The sequence below is a fragment of the Pygoscelis adeliae genome, unplaced genomic scaffold, assembly GCF_000699105.1.
Source record: "Pygoscelis adeliae isolate BGI_AS28 unplaced genomic scaffold, ASM69910v1 Scaffold38, whole genome shotgun sequence".
Lineage (NCBI taxonomy): Eukaryota > Metazoa > Chordata > Aves > Sphenisciformes > Spheniscidae > Pygoscelis > Pygoscelis adeliae.
The window spans coordinates 21542882-21557942 of NW_008825614.1; the positions used below are offsets into that span (position 1 = coordinate 21542882).

At 45.2% G+C, this 15061-nt stretch overlaps 1 protein-coding gene across 1 annotated transcript in view; it reads right to left on the reverse strand.

Annotated features, from left to right (window-relative positions):
* Positions 1-15061, reverse strand: part of BAI1 (brain-specific angiogenesis inhibitor 1) — a 205496-nt gene that overhangs the window by 50692 nt on the left and 139743 nt on the right. The window contains exons 15-17 of the mRNA XM_009333078.1: positions 10667-10769; positions 6533-6683; positions 2170-2239 (exon numbers count right to left, since the gene is read on the reverse strand). Coding sequence (XP_009331353.1) covers positions 2170-2239; positions 6533-6683; positions 10667-10769 — 324 coding nt within the window. The remainder of the gene's footprint in view (positions 1-2169; positions 2240-6532; positions 6684-10666; positions 10770-15061) is intronic.

Here is a 15061-nt window from a genome sequence, read left to right on the forward strand (position 1 = left end):
AGGAATCTCAACAAGATGGCAGCGTTAGGAATGTCTGATGGGCTCTCTGTGGTTGAGAGGAACTGTTGCTCCTCTCACAACTTTGCTGGGACTCACCAGCTTTACCACGTACTGGGCTGCAGCGTGGAAGGGAGGCAAAAGGAGGACCAAACTGGACCTGCCGGGGTGCGAAGGCCCCCTGCTATTTTGGTGACAAGCACTCTGACAGCAGAGCTAGGAAATGGTGTCACTTGGGCTGCAGCTCCTGCTAGGAGTGCAGGATCCCCTGCCATCCCCCAGGCTGCCAGCCAGCCTGCAGGGAGGCAGGCAGCATCCAGCCCTCGGATGCAAGGAGCGACAGAGTCTTTAGGGCTGAAAGGAGTCAGAAGATTAGCAGCAAAAGGAGGAGAGCTGGTGTGGTTAAGCATTCCCTGGGAACGATGGAAAGTCAGCGCAGCCTGTTGGCCATCTCGCCGGTGTGTGCCAATCTGAGAGCAAAGCAGGAGTCCAGCAGGTTTTGTCACATGTTGACACCCTTTTGGCTGCAGTCCGGGAGGGCTTTGCTCTGGGGTGGGGAGATGTTGGCACACAGTGGTCCAGGGCAGTGAAATAGGGTGTGCTTTCCTGCACGTTCCTCCCTTCCCCGCCCAGGCTCTTTTGTGTGGTCAACGTTGACCACAAAACCCTGTGGTAGCCCTTAAGCATTAATGGAGAAGGAGCTACGGAGCTTTTCGCACCAATTCCCACCAGTCTATAAACAAGAAAGGAAGCAGAAATATTTAGGGCCTCTCTCCCATTCCCCTGATGCTTGTTCATTACGGATTGTTCTCAGGGACTTGCATGGAGTAAAGCGCCAGAAACAGCAGACCCACAGAAAAGCTGAAGGGCATTTGGGATCTCAGCGGCACTTCTGAAAGCCAGGCTGTGTGTTGTCCTCTTCTGAGTCACACAACAAGCACTGGATCCCCCTCCACCAGGACACACTGAAGCCAAGTCACCTGAGCTGGGGCAGGCAAGTCAGGACAGGTACAGCCAATGCATCCTGATGCGAGCATAGGCTTCAGGAATTGTATATATGGATTTGCATTTGGCAAACCCACCTTCCTGAGCCCTTTGTATTGTACAGTAATTTAGACTGCAGTAATTTAGACTGCAGAGCAAACAGAAAATGCTGCTGTGCTGTTTTAATACTTTCCTGCAATCAAAATGCAAACCCCGGACCATTTGGTCGTGGGTGTGCAGAATGTGCTGGGAATTGAGAAGGAGCGGGGATTCCACATGACATTTTCTCAGTGGACCATCGAACCCTCATCGATGTGGCCCTGTTGCTGGCGACACCTCCAGCTTTTATCTTAAACATTGTTCATGCAGGATGCAAACCACTGGCCAGGAAGGCTCTGGATAATGATGGGTTGCAGTATGGAACGGCCTGATTTATTGCTACATAAAATGTTATCCTTTGGCTGCCGCTACGCATAAAATTTCTAAGCTTTTTCACAACACCGTGAAAAAATAACACTTTCTTTTTCTTTTTTTTTTTAAGTTGTACTAATGCTCACCTCTGAACAATTCGAGCCTTGCCTTAATGTATTTTTTACCTCTGCACAGTCTTATTCCGTTATTTCTACCCTACCTTCCGTCCCCCGTTACATGCAAATAAAAGTTTCCTAAAGGCAAACCCCGTGGAATTCGGAAAACAGGCAAGTTCAGATTGCTTTCAAAACCTTGTTTTGAAAAACTCTTGCTCATTCTGGTGCCTAAAACTGAGACGAGATGTTTTGAAAACTTGGGACCAATCAAGCAAAGCATTGAATAGATAAACACAAAAGCTATTTTTAATTTTTAAACATCCTAAACTTTAAATACTCCACATTTTCCCCTAAAAAATAAATTTAAAAAATCTCTAAGTAGGAGGTACTTAGATCAAAGTGATGCCGTATATGCAACAGTTAAATCTAACTAGTCCCTATGAACTTGTTTTTAAAGGAATACACAATCCACCTCAGCCAGCTGATGGCTTGAGGAGGCAGGATGGCTCCTTCCTCTCCCATCATCCCTGCTTCCCTCTGCCATGCGCAGCACACCAGAATTTAGCTCCTACCCCGGCTCCTGTGGGTCGGTGACTGGATTTTGACAAAAAGGATGGAGGGTGAGACAGGAAGACAAAGGAAGAAGAGCTCCTTTACTCACTAGTTCACGGTGCCGTACCCCTTGGCTTTAGTAAATCCCACGGAAATGGCAACCACCAAGGCGGGGAGCCCTACGGAAATGAAACAAGAGAAAATTGGTCATTTAAGCATATGTGCAGCTCTTCTCTCACTCAGCCGCATAATATACCCCATTCTTCCCAGTGTTATTCTAGCACCATCTGTCCCAGCCTGGGTCTTTGGCAGAGCCTGAATTCAGGACCTTCAGAGCCAAAAGCATGAACCCTTGTTACCTCTGCTAATGAAGTAAATGCCATCAGCTGTAATCAGCTCATATCCTGCTGTGGTCTCAGCAGTTGTGTGGGGACTGACAGTACATGCAGATGCATAAAATATTATTTTATTCTTAGGTACACAGGCTGGCCAGGAATATATAAGGGTGTCTTCTGAAGACGGAATATTCAGCCATAACCCAACTCAAAGAAGCTAGCAAGGAGGAGATTAAGGGCTATGTTTGCTCTTATCACAATGTATGATGAACAACCCAAGTTCAAATCTCGCCCCAAATGAGACAGAAAAGGAAATGGAAACTGAGTTCCCCCTATCCCAAACAGGTCCGCTAAGTGCTGGGCGATGATCTGTAATGGAGCAGCTCCTTCTGAGCAGCAATAGAAAAGAGCATCAGAACATCAGGTCTTTCTGCAAACCAGGATACTTCTTCTCTTGCCAGAGACCAGTTCCCTTTTTGTGTCCAAAAGGGGAATAAACTAAGAGAAACCAGCTGCCCTTGAGAAGACACACTTCATTACGAGTGTTGCAGGGGACGAGCAAGCTAGTCTGTGGCTGGGACACCGCAATGTACGAAGTACAATTTATCTTCAGAGCGTCATGAACTAATGGTGCCAGCACGGGATGTCATTTCAGGTGCATAAGGGGGTGAAGCTACAGCCTTGATCTTCCTGCTAGAAGCTCCCATAAAATTAGAGCGAGGAGTATAAAGAAAACCTGCTGGTTATTGTGCAACCTGCTGATTATTGGCCTAAAACTCATAAAAAGTTCTGAAATTGTTGGGTCCTTGAACACCTAGGCACAATCAGAACCAGCAAAAGACACTACATCTTGCTAATAGTCTTCTGATCCTTCTTATCCCTGCCACGATAAACTGCTCAAGGATCTACGGAGAAGATGATTGGGTACTTTTCTGGTTCACTAGCCCCAGCCCAGCTCTCCCCTTTCCCTAAAGAAATGCCTGGATATCGGCTAGTAACATCTGGTTCTTCAGCTACGGAGGTCTCCATGTGGCTTTTTATAGCCCTCCTCCTTGTGACATGATGAATTAAGCCGTCTCAGTGCTAAAGATGGGCAAATCCCATTAAGAATTAGCAGGATCAGTAGCCAGCTAGGATTAGCACTTCTTGACAAGACCCTAATTCGTGTGCTGTAGAGGTCACGGCAGGTGGCTGCAGAAGACGCTGTAGATCGAAGGGATGTGCAGACACAGCATCCAAACAATAACCCTGCTGGCAAGGTGGTCACTCAGCAATACAAATCATCACAAGATTGACTAATAGTGAAGGTCTGCAGCCAGCTGGGAGGTATAAGGCCAAGTTGGCTGGAATATACAGCATTTGAGAGTTATCGTAAAGGGAAGTGTTTCTCTTCCCATATGAGATTTCCAAACACAGATCACGTTTGATCAGTCCAAAACCAACAGGCAGTCGGTTTAAAAGATGTCTCTTTTTTTTTTCTTTTCTTTTTTTTTTTCTTGATTGACTATTGCTCCTCTTGCTGAGCCTCCTTCACACCTCATCTGGATATATCCTGGGTGATGTATTCACTACGATGCCATCAATATGGCATCCCATGGCAAGCACACCAAGAAACCACATGTGAAAGGACTTTTTCAGGAGTCCTGCTTGATGCAAGAGGCCCTGTGAAAGAGGAAAGTTGGCGGCTAAGACTCCGCCAAAAATAGCAACTTGTTCTTCGCAAAGTGCTTCTCTTAGACGTGATAATTATGCAGAAATACAGACTCAGGGTGTGAACTCGTCAGCTTACAGGGACTGGCTCGTACCGGGCCTGGGTAGGAGCCCCAGCTTGTGCTGAAAATGGATCCGTACAAGCAGTGTTTACTGAAGGTGGTAGCTATGCCATGGTAGTTAAGCCAAAGAGCATCGTCATGAGGGGTACTGTACTCCTCTGTCTTGGGAGAGCTGTCAGTGGTCTAATCACAGTTAGATGCGATTAGATTGGGGAAAAAAAAAAAATCAAACCTTTTAATCTATTTTTTGATTATTTGCAATAAAGTTATTCCTAACTGTTCTGTTCCGTATACTGTGTGTGGTTTGTATCAGCCCTCTAGGCAGTCACTCATGCTACGTAGTCACTGGCAAGGTTTTGGGGGCTTTCTGCAGAAAGAGAATTTTACATTCACAATTCCAAATAAACGCGTCAGAATCCTGTTTCAAAGAGTTTTGTACTGCCAGGTGAGAGGAGAATCAGGTCATATGTTCATCATGTCCCACTAGAAAAGGCTGTTTGCTAATAACTACCAAGAGCCATAACTGTTATGAACAACTGAAGACCCACTCAGAGCCTGAGCTATGGCAGCATTAAAAATCCAGTTGTGGAAACTATGACATGGTTGTAAAAAGACTGACAAAATTATTTCTTCTTTACTGGGGTTAAATGTGATGACTGAATTGCTTGTAGGGAACAGTTTGTCTGTCTGTTCTAAATAATAATAATAATAATAATAATAATAATAATAATAACAACAAAAAAAATCTAATTGCTAAAAAATTTTTTTCTGGAAAGGCAAAGTTTCATACCCAAGAGGAGAACAAAAAACCAAGGAACAAACCTCATTGCTGATGAAAACCACTGCAGCTTCAATGAGCTACAGCTGACAGCAGCTGAGAACTTGGCAAAGGCATCTAGAACAAGGGCTTAGAGAAATGCTAATACGCAAAGGGGGAAAAGGGGGAGAATCAGCCCATGACAAAGTGAATTGTGCTAATTATTTCAGATTATGCTCTTTAAAACATATTTTCGGCCTCTTTCCTCTTAGAAGTGCCATTAATCCCAGCTCTACAGCTGAAGTCTAGCAGGATGCTAAATATCGGAAATTCCCTTGCTGCCTTAATAGGCGAGAGTGTTCTTCATTTCTTGTCCTAACCTATTCCAAATGGTTATTATGCACCATTTATCAGCCAGTGCACCCTACCTCAGAGATGACTACATTTTACTAGCAGTGCAAATTGTGCTTCTACACATGTAGGATGGGTTGTTTTTTTTAATCTGTACAGACTACAAATGGGAATGTCGCTCATCCAAAATTCCCTTGGCTAACACGCCCATCTGTCCCAGCTTTTACAAATCAGAAAAATCCCTTTTTATTACCTAGAAAAGCTATTAGTCTGTTGCATTCAGCATCCCTGATGTTCCTTGAGTCACAGAGTGTTTGTGTATAAACGTATGCATGAATACACACAGGCGCATGCAGCCTGTGCTTTGCAGGTATGTGGCTATGCTCCTGCTACACGCAAACACTGTATTTCAATAACACAATTTATTTTCTATCGTAAGCAAAAGCTAGGAGTGAAAACGTAAAGGGATGCAGGTGCTGGAACGAGGATGGCTCTTGATGTGCCAGAATAAATCACATCAAGGCGCTTCACAAGCATCAGAAATATCTTGCCTGGGGTGAAATGCTAGACTTCAGTAGTAAAACGAGACACTAATACAGCTCAGATGCACAACACTTTCTCTCTCCCTTTCTCTTTTTAGCCTGCTCGTTTTTGAGCAACTTTTTGTTCAGTTGCTCCTTTCAAATTCACTCTTGTTATTGTTCTGAAAGCCCAGGTTATGGGTTTGTGTTTGTTTTCTACTACAGAATGCATCATTTAAGGCTAATAAATTAAACATACGGAAGAGGCAGAGGGAGAAAAATTAGTTACAAGCATCGGTACCAGTCTCATAGTTTATTTGTCTATGAAAGGCCCTGCTGCCATGGAGACGGGATTTCAGAGCTTGCTTCACTCCGGATTGCACATGGAAGGAGACAGCGAGAGAGAGAAAAGGAGAAAGCAAGAAAGAGACCCAAACCCAGGAGAAACCACGCCCAGCACACCCTTTGAAAACTCAACCCCTCTCGACTCATCTATTTTGTGTGACCCTTGGGTGCACTGGGCAGCAGGCAGGACTTATGGCTCTTGCTCATGCTATTTTTAACCACCTCAGCCCTTCTTGACACCCCCGAAAGGGTTGCAAGCACCCTCTGCCAAGCCTTCTGCAGAGCATCGGTCCCTCTTGTAGCCCGGACTCTCTCTGCTCCGCATCCCGGCGGGGGGACAGCGTTTCCCCTCCGCCCCGGGGGAGCTGCTCCGCAGACCCAGGATCCTCACCCCATCCGAGACACAAGAAGCGCTTGCGGATGATGCGGTTCCGTAACCGGCCCGTCACGGCCATGTAGGACTGCCAAGCCTCGGTCAGCACCCAGCAGAAAGAGGAGAGGAAGAAGAAGTGCAAGAAAGCTGCCACCAGCGTGCATATCACCTGGAGAGAGGAGGAAAGGAGGACACGTGAGAGGAGCAGCAGGCGGAGAGAGCAGCATGTAGGAGAGCAGAAGGCGCGGGGAGATGCTTCCAAACCAGGCTCTGGAAAGCAAGGTCATGGAGATCAGTACACGAAAAGACATTTTAGGAGGAGGCAGTCTCCCCGACAAGCTTCGACCTAGCAAAGGACCAAAGCGTTTGCTTCAAATTTAAGTACCGCATGGAAATCGGCTGCTCTTACGCATGAGCTCTAAGATAGACCCATGGTTAACACTTTTGCTGGAGTCTGAGCCCGCGTCCCATTCTGGTGCTTTCTCAGCTTCAGCAAGATATATTTATTTTCCAAATGATCAAAAACATTGCCACGGTCCTTTCGGGGAGGACGGAGCAGTTAGTAATCTGTGCACTAATCTCAGCTCAAAAGGTTTGCAAAGCACCATGTCGCTGGCAGCCGAGCCGTAGAAATGAAATCAGAGGAAGGCAATTTAGACAGTGTCCCTGCCAGGGAAGGATCGCTGAGTGAAAGAGTTAAGCTGTGAGAGCTGGGTGAAACCACGGCTGCCAGAGGCTGGTAAGGACTGCAAACGTGAGAGGTGCGGAGTTGTCCAAGAGCATATAACTACTAGCAGACAGGAAAAAAAAGAAAGAAAAAAAAAAAAAAAGAAACTACATTAGAAGGAATTTCATAATGGTGAGCTCTACTACTCAGTGGGGAAATCTCTCAAGGGAAATACAGGGAGCTTAAGCCATTTAAAATTGAACCGGGGAAAGTACTAGCAAATGCATTATGAAGAACAATCCTGTAGTGCCAGGGAGACGGACTGGAAAGCTGACAAGCTCGTCTTTGTTTTTAACTCAGCGAGGCCAAATCTTTCACTGGTGCAAATTGGTGCCGCTCTGTTTAACTCTGCCAGAGCTGTGCTTAATTTCCACCATCTGCAAGTCGGAAACCATGAATCAATGCACTCAAGAAGAAAATGATGGAAAGAAACTCCAGTGGCTCCCAAGGAGAAGGGAGACCAAACAGACTTTAAAAGTGACTCTGGATGAAAAAAAATGGTTTAAGGCATTCAGGGCAGGGGGAGGGGGAGGTTTATAGTGATGAATTTCTCTGCTTTGAGTTATATCAGGAAATATGGACTTGGGGTTTATGGTCAATGAACCTTCCTCTTTTTTCATCCACCAGCATCTTTTAACACAGAGCTCTCATGCACGGAGTGTCTTTTATCATGCTTTTATCAGATTGCTCTTGATTCATGCACTAGCACAAACCGATGTTATCAGAGGTTGTGAGTAAAAGTAAGACTGTGTGTTCTTTGAGACAGGAACTGTCTTTTTGTTCCATATTTGTATTTGACACCAAAACCCTTGGTATTCTGCCTATAAATGGATTCTGGATGACAGTTCAGTACAAATAACCCAGCACAATATGATAATTTCAAGTAATTTTCACATTTTAAAAGAATCCTAAAAAGGTGGTTGCTATTCATCAGCTTACAGACCTACATAAAACAGTTCCAAACACAGGATGCTTTCTGGAATGTATTTTAAGAGACTGTTATTTTAGAATTTTTTTTTTTGGCTAAGATCAGATTTGACACTGTTCATTTTACCATTTTGATTTTGCTCTGCACCAACACGGTTCTGCCCAGTTCGCCAGCAGTTTGTAAAGGGGAGAGAAAAACTTTGCTTTCCAATTTTACACCAGAGAGATACATTTTACAGTTATTTTTTCTCAGTCAGGTAGTTTTGATAGAAAGGGAAGAGGAAGAGAGGAGGGAAGCACAACAGAAATATGCACATCTCAGTTGGGCCAGTATAAACCCATTGCCTCAACTGAAACCAGGCTGTGGACTTGGCCAGCACATATTTGCTTCTGCTACCTCTGCTGCAAGTTTTTCTTTCCTTGTAAGGAAAAAAAAATCTCCATGAAGGCCTAAGCACAGGGATATGATGTCCCAGGCTGCTGCAGAAAGATCTAGCAGAGCTTGTCAGTCTGTCAAGGCCATTAGCCCTTGTTTTCCATTAAGAGGGGAAATCTGTTTCCTTGCAGCACATAGCCATGCCTTTGAGATACGGCCACTTCATGCAGAATTCATTTCTTTTGTATCACGTTATTGCTGACTGTAATTTTTTAGCCTTTTCCCAGGCCTTTCATCTTCAAAAAGCTTAGCAAATTCAGGTGTGGAGTCTTGCCTTTGAGGTTACACAGATGAAAATCAAGGGAGAATTTGGCTTTTCCAGGGAAACTAATACCGTAGAAATTTTCCCAGAGTAGCTGCAATTATATATCAATCATCAACATTTTAAGACGCTCCATTATCAATAATTGAATGTGAATAAAATCCTAATTTACACTCCTTCCTCTCTTCTCTGTATAGTTTTCTTTCTCTGTTCCCTGCCAGAGACTGTTTACTAGATGGCTGAGCGGAAATCCAAGAATAACCTTTCTATTTATGGTGTTTCATGCATATGTATGTGCAAAGAGCTAATCTGCCTCATGCAGTCGCAGCCGGGAGCTTTGAATCCCCACTAACAGCTCTGATGGTGAACACCCAGAGTAATGTGAGAAAAAGCACGAGGAAGAACCTGGGCTCACAACTGTGCTCTGAAGGGGATGGGAGGGAGTGAAGACATCCACCTCCTGTCCTGGGATGAAGAAGACTAACCAAAGAGGAGGTCCAGCCACAGTTTGCCACGTTGAGCATCCCTCAGTATTTCTTTCTATGGAAAGAAGCTCCTAGCACACACTTGGGGTTGCAGACAACGCGCCTAGGGAAAGCGAGAGCTTAGCTCACCCTTTCTCCACCTCTTGCCCCAAGAAAACCATGTTGGCCATGAAAGAAAGCTCTGCTTTGTGAAGTTAATTTCTGAAGGGCACTTGTTTAATAGGAGCAGAGCTGGCTGGCTGCATCTCTCCACACTTCTCTACACACATCTGACTCAAGCAGCTCTAAAGCTTTCCCTAAAACATAACCTAGCCCTAACCCGAAGGGCCCTCCATAGAAATGAGTCTCTGTGATTCATTAAACCCCAGGGCTTCTCTGCAGAAATGCTTCCAAAAGTGACAGCATGCTCTGGCTGCCAAAGTAGATGCTCGAAAAAACTGGCCGGTCACCAGTTATTGTTAATTAAAAACTAAATTTTGACTTCTGATTGTGACTTTGGCAGCAGGAGTAGCAGAGGACGCTTCTTGACTCACTTTTCTGCTTAGTGGAGTTAGGATGATTGGAGCACTTGGGGAGACGGGAAAATGTACAACAGGAAAATACTAACGACGAGCAGTGATTTGTTATGCCAGACGCCAAGGGATAAACTGAAAGTACTTTAGCTGGAGAAAAGTTATACGGGCAACACATGCCTCTCCAGCTGGGTCTGTAATGTGGGAAGGCATGTACGTGCAAGCAGGGCATGCGGCTTGAAAATCCACGTTACATCTTCCCTTTACTGCTCAAGTCACGCTGTGATCTGCAGTGAGTCCCTTGTGGCCCCCGGCTCTGCAGCGTGCACAGCGCGTCTGGCAACGCTTCCTACCCCCAGAAAAGGTGGGTTTTGTGGCTTTGTTCATTAACATCTGCCAAGCAGTTTAAGCTCAGAGTATAAAAGTTGCTGGAGAAATAAAGCTGAGATGTTGGTGTTTTGTTTTTTTTTTAAGCCTTTTCTCAATCTGTCTTTCTTTGTAATTTTTGGAAAATAAAATGGTTAAAGCCTTGCAAATAACCATGTTTCTTCACTGTGCCATGTGCCAGATACTCTAGGCAGATATTCAAAAATATCACATTGGTTTTAATCAAAGCCCCGAGGATGCTGACAAATTATCAAAGAGAGCGAGAGAGAAAATTGAAATCTGCCATTTAGTCGTGTCTTTGACATGTTGCTAATTAACAGATGGAGAAAAATGAGGAAGCGCTGCCTGAATGGATCATTTCAGTGCTAAATCAGGGGAAAAGCAAACAAACAAACAAAGTCCAACTGATCTCCTACCTTATTCCGGGTCTGGGTCTGTCCAATAAGGATGAGAGCATTGGAGGAGATGATGGATAGGCAGAAGTTGATAAGGATGACAGAGCGCTCTGAGCGAATATACCTGCAGCAAGAGAAGAGGGGGAGGGAGATCCACCCTGTTACAGCTTCATTAAGTTACCTCTGAAAAGCATCAACCAGGTGCAGGTTGCACTGGGCCAGGCTCTACAGAAGGCCACGGTAAGAGATTGCCCATTTCCTGCAGATCTTGTATGTTAAACAGACAAGAACAAGGGCAAAAGGGAGGGGGAAGAGCCTGGGTGTAGTGCTCAGCCCATAGATCTCTCCATCCTCCCCCATCAATGCTGGAGTTATGAGCATGAGTCAACAAACTAGGGGCCAGCCTGCTCCCTAGTCTGAGCCGCTCCTAAAACAGTAGAGTGCTGCAAGTTTTCTTCAGCTCTGCTTACTTGAAAGGGGACTTGAAAAGGAGCTTAGAAGAAAACATACAGGCAACACATGGAAAGATTCCCAAATAAGAAGAGCCACAGGCATGCTGGCAATGAAAGCAGATTACGAATGCATGCACCTTCACAACAAAGTGTTTGTGATTCAGCATTCCCCTTTGTTTAACCTAACAACCCATCCTAAAGTGAGAAGTATGGTTTGTTTGGTTTTTTTTTTTTCCCCAGACTGAGCGGTTTAACACTTCTCAAAACTAGGCCAAATACCTAACTGCAGCTGTGGGTCTGGGACATTAGGGATCCAAGTCAGGAAGCTGTTGCCTTCAGCACCTTGCAGGAGCAAGATATTTGTCATTTCTAATTTGCAATGTGCAGCACAGCACCAACTTGCTGCTGAGATATGTGCACGACAATTAATTCAAACCACTGGCTATGGAGGAAAATTTCATTGAAGGCACTTTTATGTGCCTAATAAAATTAAAAGGGAATTGCAAAAGTGCAAGTCCTCAGGGATTGACTCAGGACCTGACCATACCAACACTCATACACATGAATAATCTCAGTGACTCGGCAAGTGCCCTGCCTGAATACCAGATGAGTGAAGAGTAGATGCTGATGCTTATAGAAATTAGAAACAGATCTATTAATCAACCATCTCATCCCTGGAGGTTAATGCAGGATTATTTCCTGTATTCCAGAACATCAACTATTTATTTTGGGAATTTGATTTAATTAACTAATTTTGGCAAGAGTGAGTTGGTTGTGCTTTGCCTGCAGAGTTTTGAGTTTCTGACTAGGTGGGCAGGACAAGTTTACTGCACGTGTGTGTTCTACCAAGGGTAAATCTCTGCTTTAGACCTACTGAAGGCTGCAAGACTTTGGTTTTAACTTCCTCTGAGTTTTACCTTCAGACAAACATGAACACTGAGGATATGCTTTCCTGGATACAAAAAAAGTCACTGATGCAAAGTAGTCTGAACTTATACTTAGTCTGTTGGAAATCTGGTTTATAGGTAGTTCTCCCTGAAACTCACCCAACCCCAACTCACCCACCAAGAACAGACTACAAAATTTAGGCCTCCAGCTCATCTAGAAACTGGGTTGACTGCCTGCAAAATGAGCCTCTGGTTCCCTTCATGGCCAATCTGATCCCAAATTTCCCCATTTCACTGGGCTCAATACAATGCTGTGCATCACCTGGATCCTGTTCCATTTGTGGCTGGAGGGTACTGAGCCATCAATCTATCTATGCTTTGATTGTGTGAAGTAAAACATCAAGTCTCCAGTCAGCAGCTTCTAGGGGATAGAAAGGGAGATTTGGACTCTGTCCTGGTGGGAATGAGATGTAATAAATCTGTGTAGCAACACTATGATCCAACCGGCATTAGCGTGCACTTTGAAAGTCTCCTCTGGTCAAAAAATGTAAGAAATTAGTTGACCGTAAGTATAGTCTGTATGTCAATGTAAGGGAAGATATTCAGCTGTCTTCAGACTTTTTCCCTCCTTAAACAAGCCTCTCTTTTCTCCATGCTTCCCTTCGTGCACTGAGAGTCCATCCTGTTCCCCAGATCCCTGAACCTCCAAAGAATGAGATGTGGATTGGCAACGTGTAGAATCACAGAATCAGAATAATTTAGGTTGGGGAAAAACCTCTCGAGCTCCCAGTCCAATCCTCTGCCCAAAAAAGGGCTAATTTCAAAGTCAGATCAGGTTTCTCAGGGCCTTGTCCAATCAAGTTTTGAAAATCACCAAGAACAGAAATGCCACCACCTCTCTTGGATGACTTGTTACAGAGCTTAACTGCTCTCAGGGCAAATGTTTATTTTTCTTTATATCCAGCTGGATTTTTTCCTGCTGCAGCTGGTGCCTCTAGACCTTTCACTGTATACCTCTGCAAGTTTTTTGACTTCTCCATGACTCCTCCTTAATAGCCTCCTCTTCTCCAAGCTAACCAAGCCTTGGTCCCTTTGCCTCCTTTTACATCATATTCTCCAGCTCCCTAAGCATCCACTGGACTTGCTCCAATGTGCTGACGTCTCTTGTATTGGGGGAGTCCAACGTTGGGCACACTTTTCCAGATGTGGCCTCAAGACTGTCAAGCAGAAGGGAATAATCAATTCCCTTGACCTGTTGGCTATATTCTTCCCTATATTGCCCAAAATAATGTTGGCCTTCATTGCTGCACGGGTGCACTGCTGATTCATTGCCAAATTGTTGCCCACTAGGACCTGCAGAGCCTCCCCTGTGGAGGCATTACCAAGCCAGTCAGTCCCCAGCCCATCCTGCTCCACACGGTTATTCTGTCCCAGGTGCAGGACTGTGCATTTGACTTTGTTGTACCATTTCTCTAGCCCGCATCTCCAGTTTGCTGAGGTCCTTCTGAATGGCAGTGCTGCTCTCCAGCATATCAGTCACTCCTCCCAACTTGGCATCATCCACGAACCTGCTGAAGGTGCATTTTGTCCCATCGTCCACGTTGTTAAAGAAGACATTAAATTATATTGGCCATAGCATCAACCCCTGTCAGATGCAGCTAGTAACCAGCTCTTGATTAGGCTTCAAACCTTTGGCCATTACCCTTCAAGCCTGCATGAACTCCATCCAACTATTAAGCCACCTTAGAAGCCACCAATCCAGTGCACAGTTCCCTGGTCTGGATACAAACATGTTACGGAAGACTGTGTTAAAGGCCTTGCTAATGTCAAAATATACACCACCTACTTCTCTCCACTGTCCGTGCAACCAGTCATCCCATCACAAAAGGGAAACAGGTGAGTCAGGCACAATCTGCCCTCAATAAATCTGCGCTGTCTATTCCCAGTCGCTTTCTTGTCCATCATTTTGCCTGGAAATAACCTTTACAACTACTTGCTCCTTAATCTTCCCAGGGGTTGTGAGCAGGCTGACCAGCCAGTTGTTTTCTGGATCCTCCTCCTTGCCCTTTTTAAAGATGGGTGTAACATTTGCCTTCTTCCAGTCATCAGGAACCTCCCCAGATGATAGAGAGTGGCTCCACAGTAACACCAGCCACCTCCCGCAACACCCTCGATGCATCCCATTTGATCCCATGGACTAGCAAATGTCCAGCTTACTTAAATGGTCCTCAGCTCTCTCTTCCTTGGCAGTGGGTAGTATTTTCTTCCCCAGATTCTGCCACTAGGTACAGGAACTTGGGTGCCTGGAAGCAAACCTTGCCAGTAGAACAAGGCAATGAAGGCACCGAGTACCTTCACCTTTTCTACTTCCTTCTCCATTAGGCTACTTGCCCCATTCAACACTGGGCCAACACTTTTCTGGGTAATCCTTTGGTGCTGATGTACCTACAGTAACCCTTCTTTATGCCTTGCACATCCCTTACCAGTTTCAAATGCAGCTGACGTCTGACCTTCCTAATTCAATCCCGCATTCCTGGGCAATGCTTCCATAGTCCTCCTTGGTAGCCTGACTTGGCTACCAAATATTTCCTTGTTATGTTTCAGCTCAGTCAGAAGTTCCCTGTTATACTAAGACAGCCTCCTGCCATGCTTGCTTTTTTCCTTCCATTTCCTCTTCTCTGGCGCAGGATGCTCCACAGAAAGAAATCACCATTACTATCCAGACCCTCTGCCCAAAGAAGTCAGGAACTCATATCAGATAGGGAAAAAACACAGAACCTGATGGGTTTTGCCAGAGGACAGATCTCCAGCAAAGGCAGAGCTACTCCAGGGTGCTGCCTCGGTACCCCTTGGCTGACACATGGACTCTGCCTACTTGTCAAAATATGCTGTGCTCAGCCACCAAAGCAGGGGAAAACTCACTGCAAATTTAGGGAACTTCTGCTCTGGCCTGGGTCCTGCAGGAGGTGGGGAAGCCCTGTGCAAACCGAGACAGGTGGAGAAGGTGGAAAAACTCCGCAGTCTGTGCCTCTGTCCCCATTACACTCCCTTCCTCTCCGCAAACTGGTGTGCAAGAA